Below are 11,483 nucleotides of genomic sequence, written 5' to 3' on the forward strand. Positions count from 1 at the left end.
CCATCAAAGATGGTAAAACAGGGACGGGGAAATTATTTCACCTGGGTTGTATCTCGTCCAATTAATGATATGACTATAAAGGTTGAATTTTATAGGAAAGTCAATGAAATGCCATATGGAAACCAGTGAACTAGTTCAGACTAATGCCACAGAAAAGGGATACAGAATTAAAAACAGAACTTAGCACTCAGCTGAAAGTGGTGGAGGACAACAAAAATTGAGATTTTATAACCGAGTTGCTAGAAATGACTTATTCGTACTTAAAAAATACTGAGGTTGGGGGGGGCTGGCCCCGTGGCCGAGTGGTTAAGTTCACATGCTCCGCTGCAGCCGGCCCAGTGTTTCGTTGGTTCGAATCCTGGACGCGGACATGGCACTGCTCATCAGACCACGCTGAGGCAGCATCCCACGTGCCACAACTAGAAGAACCCACAACGAAGAATATACAACTGTGTACCGGGGGGCTTTGGGGAGAAAAAGGAAAAATAAAATCTTAAAAAAAAAAAAATACTGAGGTTGGGAGGATTGGTGATGTGACTGGGCAGTCGTGGGTACTGATAAGTTTCAACTTTACAGTTGTACAAGTGAAACGTTTGTGAAACATCTGTTTAATACTAAGTAGTCCAATAAATATTTATTCAATGAAATAATGAGAGATCACTTGTCAAACTCTTTTTGCAGCTACCCACAAGTAACGTAAAAGGGAAAGAGCAAAACTTTGTTTTGAAGAAACTAAAAAATTCTCATGAAAAGCTCCATGGTCTTGCAGCTACATCTCCCTCCTGCGAACTTTTACAGTAACCAGGGTGAACTAGGATATTAAAAGGATTACTCACTGGTTTCCAAATTCTGATGCTACAAAAAGGAAGCCTGTTTTAAGCACACACATGGCAGCGGCAACAGGCACAGTATCAAAATACTTGAGCCGGATCTCAGTAACCTGGAGTGAAAAGAAAAAAGATTTTAGTCAGTGTGTGGGCAAGTGAAGCTAGACAGTGTTTACGTCCTCCATAATATCAGCTGTTATTTAAGGACTGTAGATTTTTCTTTATCTCATTCACTGTGTTTTTCACCTCCAACATTTCTGATTGGTTTTTTTTTTTTTTTAGTTTCAATCTCTTTTGTGAAGAATTCCTTCTGTTCATTGATTTTATTCCTGAGATCATTAAACTGTCTCTCTGAGTTTTCTTATGGAAGGTAGCCCAGTACTATAAGATACTGTAAACAGAGTAGCAAATAAATACTGTCCTTAATATCTAAACCAGGGGTCAGCAAACCACAGCCCACAGACCAGCCATGGCTATTTGTTTACATACTACCTATGGCTGCTTTTGTTTTTTGGGTTTTTAAAGGTATGCTTTTTGATGAGGAAGATTGGCCCTGAGCTAACATCTGTTGCCAATCTTCCTTTTTTTTTTTTCTTTTCTCCCCAAAGCCCCAGCACATAGTTGTATATAATAGTGGTACGTCATTCTAGTTCTTCTAGGTGGGATGCTGCCACAGCATGGCTTGATGAACAGTGCGTAGGTCTGCGCCCAGGATCCAAACAAGCAAACCCCAGGCCAGTGAAGCGAAGCGTGCAAACCCAACTACTCAGTCACAGGGCCAGCCAGATCTATGGCTGCTTTTGTTCCACAATGGCAGTTGAGTAGTTCAAACAGACCTAACAGCCCACAAAAGCTGAAAATACTACCTGGCCATTACAAAAAAAAGTCAGCTAACTCTTGAGCTAAAGAGGTATCTAAGAAATTGCCCAGGTGTTCAGAGCTCCTCCACAGGATGAAAGAAGTAACAGACCATGTGTATGAGGTATTACCAGTTTTCAGTAGACAGGGAGAGCTTTCTCTTATTCACTAGAAGTGGCATTACCCACTCTCATATTATTGTACATGAGACTACCAGACCAGAAGTCTGTTAACCAGAGGGAGAAAACCTATGATCATATAGCAGTTCCAAACTTTAAAAGCTTTAACACCTTAGGCAACCACTTTTTAAGGCTTTTGGCTTCCAGCTTTTTAAGTTGTAAAGTATTAACTGTCCTGTCTATCTCAGACTAGTTGTAATGTACACGTTTTATAAAACCACTTTGTAAACCTTAAACATACACACAAATATCAGTTTTTAAAATAAGGTTATTTAATTATATTAACTTAGAATGAAAAAGTAGAAAGTTTTATCAACTAGACTAACCGTAACCAATGGTTTTTTTCATTTTTTCCCCTCCACACATGCTCTGCTTACCATATCTTCATCTGTCTCCAAAGTGATCTTGAAGATATCTCCCTGCTCAGTTTGGGCCAAAAAGAAGAACATCGATTTGGTCTTATGGGTGGCAGAGCAGACAAAAATCATTCCTCTTTCAGGGTCATCCAGGTCATTCTAGCAAAGTGAAATACACAACCAACATCTTAGAAAATGAGCACTACTCATTTCTGGAACTCCAACAGGGATCATGCAGGCCACCCAAGGCCTAGAGGCATCTGGAGCCTCTCTTACAAGATAGCTTTGACCAAGAGCAGCCTGCCAGCCACAAGAGTAAAACACATAGCTAAAAATTCTTGTCTACTATAAATACAGAATAAAGCCTATGTACTGAAAAATAGCCACAATTCCACTCTACAGCCTGATCAGATTGTAAGGCAAGAACTATCTCCAGAGAAAAACGTCAGAGAAGAGACATGAAAAGTAAAGAATCATCATTTCAGGCTGTGAATAAAACTGTTACATGTCCACAACACTACCATCCAAACCATCCATCATCAGCCTTGTTCTACATCAACTTCCTTGGTTCCTAAAAGGCATCCCCTTGGCTATGATTTTGCATTTTTTCTTTTAAAGTTTCCAACATTTTGTATTTCTCTAAGTAAGGTCTTCAACGGCAAACATGTTTTATACTTCTCTGTAGCTCCGAAGCCAAGTAAAGTGCCTGACAGTTACATGCTCAATAAATTTCTGATCAACCAAATCGAATTACTTTCCATTCCTTACTGAGAATTTAACTTGATAAATTTCTTCTCAGGTTTTCTAAAATTGATGGAATCTTACTCAGATGCCATGTATTGGATAAACTAAATAAGTCCTAAAAGGTCCTACCCAGGACCTATACATTAATACCAAAATGATGATAAATAATCCAGGGTTGAGAGGAGAAACTAAGGAAGCAGAGGTGAAATAAGATTAGCCACATGTTGATAACTGCTGAAGCTGGGTACACAGAAGTTCATTATACTCTACTTTTGTATATGCCTAATAATTTCCATAATAAACTGCTAAAATTAAAAACAATAAAACACCATTTTCAACTACCAATGTAGTAACTGACTGAGGAGAAAACCAGTGTGTGAAAAGATGTTGGGGAAAAGAATATTTAGTCTTAAAGTTCACCAGCAGATTCCACACCAAGTACAAAAACAGAAAAGTATCTTTACAATGAAGAGTAGCAGGAAGATACCACCTTAACGCAGTGATCAATTTAGATCACCAACAGAGTCAAAGCAATATTATGAGCCCCTAATGTGATATAGTGGGAAATATGTATCACCACCTATGTAATAATTCTATCAAAAAAATACTAATATGGATACACTCATGAGGAAAAAGATTATGGGACAAACTACAAGAAAATTAGCCCCAGACTCTAAAGACCAAAAACAAAGGAGAGAGGAAATATTCTAAATTAAAGGAGACTACAGGTAGATATAAGGATCTTTTCTGGACGATGAGAGAAATTGGTATATGAACTGTACATAAGATAATTCTATTACACAAAAGGGTAAGTTTCTTGGGCATGATATTGGTAGTGTGGTTATGTAGGAAAATTTCCTTATTCTTAGGAGTTACATCTTAGGAGATTCTTGAAGTGTCAAAATGCCCGCAACTTATGTTCTAACGGTTTTGTCTAAAAAAGTATATAGATATTTCATAAGAAAGAAAAGGCAAATGTAGCAAAACATTAATAATTAGTGAATCTAAGTACAGGCATATAGAAATTAATTGTTCTATTCTTTTAAAATTTTCTATATGTTGGAATGGCGGTAGGGGAGACAAAAAGAATGAAAGACAACTTATCTCCATAAATATGGCTGGCTCCTTCAAACTAGAAACTTTCAGGAATTTCAAATTGATAATGTCCATAGGTTCTTGAATGAAATGGAAATTGTGTTGGGTTTTAATTTCCCTTCTCAAAGAATCTGTTTGGCTTTTACTAAAATATTTTACCAGCTTTATTAAAAACATTTGCAGAGAAACTAAAACTTAGACAAACTAAGAGACTACACTGTAATTACAAAAATTAAGTTCATTTCACAAACACGAATATATCTTCTCTTACGGCAAAGATCTTACCCGTCTCCTGGGAATTGGACAGCGGATATCTGGTTGGTCACCAAAGTTCTTGTAGGTGATATAGTTTTCAGAACAGATGAGCACTCCACTTGGACCATCTGACCCTCCTGGAACTGTCAGAGGAAATAAAACTTACCAATAATTTGACATAACCATGAATTACGATTTAGCTTTCAATTCCTTCTCTCCTTCAGCACCACGGTGTGCCTGAAGCTGAGAAACATTCAAAGTGTTTCTTTTCCCTAACAATTATATTAGACAAGGATGGAGCACAGTTTGGGTGATCTCAGCCTGTCCAGATATCCGATACCGCATCTAAATTTTTAGCTTCGAGCCCAAAACTCAGTTCTCAGCTTCACACCTATAATCCAAAACTGCCTATTAGACACTCTCACATGAATATTCCACAGCAGCTTAAAAATACAATGTGTTCACAAACAACTTCAAGTTCCCTCCCAAACCTGTTCCACATCCTGGGTTCTCCACCTTAGAGAACACCACCATCAACTAATAGACAACATCGAAACCTGGGTGTCACCCTTCAATTCTCTCCTCTCCCAAAGCTCTATTAATTCTACTTCCTTAGCAGCTCTCTTGGTGCTAAACTCTCATGATGCTGCCAATCTCTCTTGGTTTAGTGAAACAGCTTCCTGACCAATGTCCTGGCTTATAGTCTTTTTATCCTCCATTCCACTAGCCAAAATGTAAGCAAGTAATCTTTCTAAAATGTTAATCTTCCACAGGTTATTATTCCCCCGCTTAAAATCCTTCAGTAGCTACCTCCTCACCACTACCTTTACCCTAGCCCTTCTGCTCTAACGATCCAATCACAATGAGCTTCCAGTTCTTTCAATGAACCACGTTCTTTCTGGCATTTGGGCCTTTGTGCATCCTGTTCCCTTTGCTCACAACAGAAACTCCTTCCTCCACCCCCGCTGTATCTAGCTAACTCCTAACTAGTCCTCAGGTCTCAGCCTAGAGAGCAATTCTCCAGAAAGCTTTCTCTAACACATTTCCTTCCTTTCCCTGGATTACGGACCCGTCTTGTGCACTGTCATGGCATATGGCACACACTGGCAATTTTTTTGTTACTTGCACACAATCACCACTAGACTCAACCCTGCATAAAAGGAGACACCATTTTTAATTTTTCACTGCAGGACCAGGATCCAGTGGACTGACTTTGCACATACTGATTGTAGAGGCTCAATAAAAATTTGAACAAATGAAGCCCTCATAAATGAAAGGTGTAGTAGTATGTTACAGTAAGTAATGTGTAATCTATTTTCCAAGGTTCTTCTTCTTAATACACAAATAGTCTCTTCCTTAGATTTAATGCTCAAAGGCAAGTGCTGTCTTATATTATTCTTCTCCAAAATCCTACCCCAACAACAGACATATTTCATTTTAAACATCAATCCAAGTGCAAATGACTCAAAACAGAAAAGAATGGATCAGTCTTTCCCAGGCCTGCTGAAATTTAGATGACCACAAATAGACCTGTCCTCCTCTAGTCTAAACTAGATAAACAGATACTGATTTTCTAACAGTGACTATCTTTGAGCTCCTACAGAAATCTTACTTAATTATGATGCACTTAAAATGCTGTTGAATTTGATTTGCTAAAAGTTTAGATTTTTTTATCTATGATCATAAGTATAACTAGCCTGTAAATATTTCCTGTTACTGTCCTTACAGTTTTGTTACTGAAGTTACATTAGGCTCATAAAGTAGCATAATAGCTTTTATTCTTTTTCTAATCTCTGGAGAAATGTAAGGTTCCTGAAAATTCTAGACCTTAAATCTTTTGGAGGAAAGAGATTTTTGACTACTTCTCCAATTTCTTTAGTGGATGCTGATCTATTCAGGTTCTTAATTTCTTCTTGGATCAACTTTGGTATTGACAAAATATCAAAATTTTATCAGTATTATAAACATTTTCAAAAATGTTTCTATTTCACTAAGTTTATAAATCCACGGACATACAATTTTATCTCGTTGTGTTTGTCCATTTCATTTGTCTTTTCAAAGGACTAGGTTTTGATTTTCTTAATGAGAGTGAAAGACTGACTACAGTCAAAACATCACAGCCATCAAGAATAATCAATATTCCAAGCTGACTGCTCTCCTTGTCCTTTCTTCCCTGTCCCCACTAGAGGATAAGAGTTAACCACTGCATGAACTTGTAACCTTAGCAAAACATGGACAAGGTATTCAGGTTTACTACAAACAGATTATAGTTTCCAAATTCTATTAAATAAATCCTCATAAAGCTAAGCATAAAATGGACCAAGCAAAAGGGTACAGAGCAGCTCTGAGAGAAAAGTACCTGTAATAAGGAAGTTGCCATGTTCCTCCAAAGGTTCACTGTATTTTCGGACCACATGATTTAAACCAAGGTCTAACTCATAGAAAGTAAGTGTCTGCTGGGTATTAGCCGCTGCTTCCCCTGTTGGATCATTGTCTGCTTCCTACAGAGGAGTACAGTGGCACAAGAACTAGTCAGTACCATAAAATAAAATTTTTGGAGCTGGAAAGGGCATCAGGGTTCCTCCATTTTACAAACACAGAAGAGGCCCACAGATGCCAAATGGTTTGCCAGAGTTCACACTACTAGGTAAAAGCAGAGCTGGAACAATAACCTGGGTCTCCTATTTCTAGGACCAGGATTCCCTCTAGTGGATACTGCCTTTCATTCAAGGGAAAGAATGGTAAGCCCCACCTTTCAAAACTTCCCTGTGAAAACAGACAGTTTCACCCCCCTTTTCAGGCAGCTTTTCCCAATAAATACCCTGTTTCCATAGGGAGATTGTTCAAATCAGAGCAAAGTGCTATTATATAGTCAGGTAAGCTCTGAAACATTCCAAAGTGTTTTAGTAAGGCATTTGGAATACGGAAAAGATTTGTTAGCATAAGAGATATAAGACGTGTGATGAAGATACAATCTCAGGAAAGCAGTGAGGACAGTGGAAGAAACTCAGAGGGGAGAGGAGGAGAGAAAGGGAATAGCGGGTGGGGAGGGAGAGTGACAGACAGACACATGGTGCCATTACCTCATAATCCATTTCCAGACAAGCAAACATTGGATTTTCAAATCCCACATCTACACCAACCACATGATATACTAAAGTGTTCGCTTTGTGAGCCTCCAGGGGAGATGAAATGGTAAGTCGGGCTGCAGCATCCCTGTTCAAGATATACACCAATTTCTGTTTCTCAATGGCACCTGTAGTTGAAGGAGACAAAACATACAACATTTCCAGATAGTGAAAAGAGGGGCTTACAGAACAACTAGCTAGATTCACATCATGATTATTTTTAAAAAGTCATTAACAGCCAGCACTAACTCTACAAGTGTATTAACTTAGGATTTTGCTATCACTAACATAGACAACAGCATCAAATATCCACCTCCTTCCTAATAGGGATCTTAACATCCCACTAACTCTTCAAAATTCTTTAAGGTGCCTTAGATTTAATGATATTGGAAAACTAACTAATTCATAAAATTGGTAGCTTTATTCTCTGAATTAGACTTAAGAATTTTGTGATTGCTCAGCAAGGTTTGCTCTCTGGAGGCCTGATCAGATACACAGATTTTCTTCAAGAGGTTTATCAGAGAAGAGACATGAACCTGAATCATCACTTCAGGCCAGTGAAAACAATCATAGCCACTGTCTAATAATGTAAAATCAATTCATTGTAGTCTTTTTGCTATAGATAAATAAGAAATGGAAAAACATCTATTTTCAACTAGACAGGCAGTAGAAAAGGTGTGCCAAGACTTTTCCCAGTGTTTTAAAAGGAAAAGCAACTTTAAACCATGGAGTCAACCCAAATATGATCTAAACTTTACCCAGTTAAGTGACTTATTGGCACCCTGCCAAGATCACAGCATTGTTCTCCTAAACTAAGCATCTCCAAGACTCAGATATGCACTTCTTAGAGCAAGTCACTCACTAATCATAACAGCTCGCCCTTTGGGATCCACAGCTAAGAACTGGCCAGGAACGATGCGGCGGCATCCACTCTTGCCAAAGGTTTCTTGGTGAATTTTCTCAAACATATTCTTAGACGGCTGGTATTCCAGGATAACAATCCGACCTGAGTCACTGCCAACCACAATGTAGTCTTTGGTGCCACCTGTCAGCCTAAAGGCCATGAGCGACCGGATAACACCAAATACTTCCACAGTTAGTAGAGTGTGTACTTTGCCCGTGTTGGGGTCAGGGCGAAGTAGCTCCAAGATCTTCCCACGGGAAACAACAATTTCCTGCTGTTTGGTTCCTACATGGCCAAAAAATAAAGATCATTAACAATCAGAAAGAGTCCAAAAAGTGACCTGAATGAATCAAAATGCCCCTAAAGATAAATATAACTAAATGTTTGGAGCTCAATATTTTAATTTATTCTATAAATTTACTTAAAAGGTAATTTACCTAGGATTGAAATAACCTAACTAAAGCGGTATCAAAGTGTTCAAAGAATGGTTACACAGTTATTTTTAAAAACTTTTTATTATTCTAAGATTTCCATCAATCTGCATAATTGGGAGCTGTCTACAAATAGTTTTAACATATAATGTTTAGCTTCATAAGATTAAAAATTTCCAAAGGCTCTTTCTAGCCCATCTTTAAGGCTATTGTTCTAAAAAATTATATTGTTTTTGTGCAGTTTGATGTAGTGTCTCAAAGAACTTTTAAAGCTGCCATCTAATACATACTTTATCTTTCTAAACTCACTCCTAAAAAGTTCACCTTTCAGAACTGCAATCAACACCTCCAAATGCATAGCAGCCAACTTGTCCCCATCTCTCCCTGCGTGCTACATAATTCCACCTGGATGAGTTGTCATCAACTTCCAACTAAATGTTTAAAATAACTAAGTTCCTCCTTCCCCAAACTTCCTCTCTGGTCCCAACTAACCTGCTATCAATGTTACTGTCATTTTCTCTGCCACCCAGACTAGAAACTCATATCCTTCTCTTTCTTTCTATCCCCACTGCCCTAGTACAGGTCTACACTATCTAATGCTTACATGGCTTCCTATCCTATCTGATATCCCACTCCTACCCATCTCTATCCATTATCATTTGTTCAATGCCACCATTTATCAGGCCACCTTACTTTCCAAAGGTCCTTTGGGGATCAGCTAAGATCAAGTACTTCAAAGAGTTTTGGAAACTGTAAAGCATTATATAAATTACAATGTTCTCTATGTTTAAAAAAAATTCCTTTCTGTAATTTTCTTTAGGAAAAAAGTTTGAATTTGAAAAAGGAATTTGAAGCATAAAACTAGTAATATTAAAAATGTTAAATTCAGAAAGATAGTTAATTGAGAACTTACCAGAGAAGTTGCCATGAATGGCAAAGCTGATGCCAGTGGCTCGTTGCAAGGTCAAGTTGTACAGGAACATGGTGGCAGCAACACTGAGCCACCCACAACTCCACAATCCAGGCCTTGGTTATACCAAGTCAAAGAAAGCTAAGAGCACATAAAATTAAAAAAAATATCAGCTGGGAAATTATTAATTTAACAGACATTTCCATATGGGAACTTCTGGCTGGAGACAGCAGAACCAGTAAAGGCCTACTGAAGAAAAACCTATTTATAATTAGAGTGCCTTCTATATGCCAAGCACTATACTACATACTTCGCCTCTAATCTCGCAAGAAATCTATAAGAGTACTCAATATTATACTAACTTCATAGATGAGGAAATTGAGGCTAAAAAATTAAATCACCTGCCTGAGGTCACATAACAAGCTGTAAAAATGTTGGGAGCTGGGATCTGAACCATTAACGCAACACTATCTATTTGCCTTTACTGTCACAGAAACCAAGTAGGTCTACATTTACTTGTATCTGAATAGGGTACACATTCATGTGGTTCAGAATTCAAAAGCACAGCAAAAAGCTTCCTCCACCCATTCTGAGCCATCCAGTTCTCCCCTCTGAGGGAATCAATTTCACCAAGTTATATTGTGTCCTTCTAGATATTTTCTGTATGTACAAGCAATAATATACATTAACACTGTATTTTATTCCCTCTTTTTAATTGAAGGTTGGGGACTATATATTGTACACTCACAACACACTACAAATTACTATTTATTTATTTAATTTATTTTTTTAAGGAAGATCAGCCCTGAGCTAACATCTGCCACCAATCCTCCTCTTTTTGCTGAGGAAGACTCGCCCTGAGCTAACATCCGTACCAATCTTCCTCTACTTTACACGTGGGACACCTGCCACAGCATGGCCTGACAAGCGGTGTGTAGGTTCGCACCAGGGATCCAAACTGGCAAACCCTGGGCCACCAAAGCAGAACGTGCGAACTTAATCGCTGTGCCACCGACTAGCCCCAAAAATTACTATTTATTATTTTATCTGTCTTCAATATAGCAATAAACAAAAGGCTTTCTCATTTCTATTTTACAGCTGCAGAGTATTCCATTGACAGGGTATACTAAAATTCATTTAGCCTATACCCTACTGATGGACATTTAGGTTGTTCCCAGGCTTTTACTATTATGAACACTGCTGCAAATAACATCTCTCGTATGTACATCATTTATATGTGGATGAATCTATCTCTAAGATAAATTCCTAGAAGCGAAATTACTGGATTGAAGAATTTATACATATGAAATTTTGATATTGCCAGATCACCTTTCAAAAAGACTCTAATTTACACCTCCAACAATGTATGAGTCCCTATTCCTGGACAAACAGATCCCTGCTAATGTAACAGATAAAAATTAGTAACTTAAGTGTAGTTTTCATTTGCGTCTCTGTATAGCTCTATTATTTGAGGAGTAACTAGAATTTAAAATTTAAACCTACTCACCACCAAAAACTAAAACAAAACTGAATTCCTGCCACTTCTGCAAGAGGTCTCCCTAAGGGAGTATACAGTCACAGAAAATGATTCCTCTCATCAGACAGGACTGACGACTGCAAACTGACTGATGTACCACTACCATAAAAAAATTACCCCAAACTACATCTATACACAGCTACTGCTGGAAAAATAGATTTTTCTTCAATTAAAGATGAAACCAAGGGATCTTGAGAAGTCCAAAGTAATCACTGTGTAATTAACATATGAATTTGGTTTTGTTAAGTGACAAAAGAGA

General features: G+C 37.9%; 1 protein-coding gene and 2 non-coding genes across 3 annotated transcripts in view; all 3 read right to left on the minus strand.

Moving 5' to 3' along the window:
• The window catches only part of SF3B3 (splicing factor 3b subunit 3), a 52,321-nt gene that overhangs the window by 39,263 nt on the left and 1,575 nt on the right, over positions 1 to 11,483 (minus strand). Inside the window, exons 2-8 of the mRNA XM_008522375.2 lie at positions 9,691 to 9,828; positions 8,305 to 8,631; positions 7,398 to 7,570; positions 6,674 to 6,815; positions 4,345 to 4,457; positions 2,242 to 2,379; positions 837 to 940 (exon numbers count right to left, since the gene is read on the minus strand). Of these exons, the coding sequence (XP_008520597.1) occupies positions 837 to 940; positions 2,242 to 2,379; positions 4,345 to 4,457; positions 6,674 to 6,815; positions 7,398 to 7,570; positions 8,305 to 8,631; positions 9,691 to 9,760 (1,067 nt within the window). The 5' untranslated portion in view covers positions 9,761 to 9,828. The remainder of the gene's footprint in view (positions 1 to 836; positions 941 to 2,241; positions 2,380 to 4,344; positions 4,458 to 6,673; positions 6,816 to 7,397; positions 7,571 to 8,304; positions 8,632 to 9,690; positions 9,829 to 11,483) is intronic.
• On the minus strand, positions 2,620 to 2,709 carry LOC139082715 (small nucleolar RNA SNORD111). Its single transcript, XR_011538918.1, has one exon. It is a non-coding gene; the product is annotated as a small nucleolar RNA SNORD111 (small nucleolar RNA).
• LOC139082716 (small nucleolar RNA SNORD111) lies at positions 7,921 to 7,999 on the minus strand. Its single transcript, XR_011538919.1, has one exon. It is a non-coding gene; the product is annotated as a small nucleolar RNA SNORD111 (small nucleolar RNA).

This window comes from Equus przewalskii, chromosome 3, assembly GCF_037783145.1.
Source record: "Equus przewalskii isolate Varuska chromosome 3, EquPr2, whole genome shotgun sequence".
NCBI classification, from domain to species: domain Eukaryota; kingdom Metazoa; phylum Chordata; class Mammalia; order Perissodactyla; family Equidae; genus Equus; species Equus przewalskii.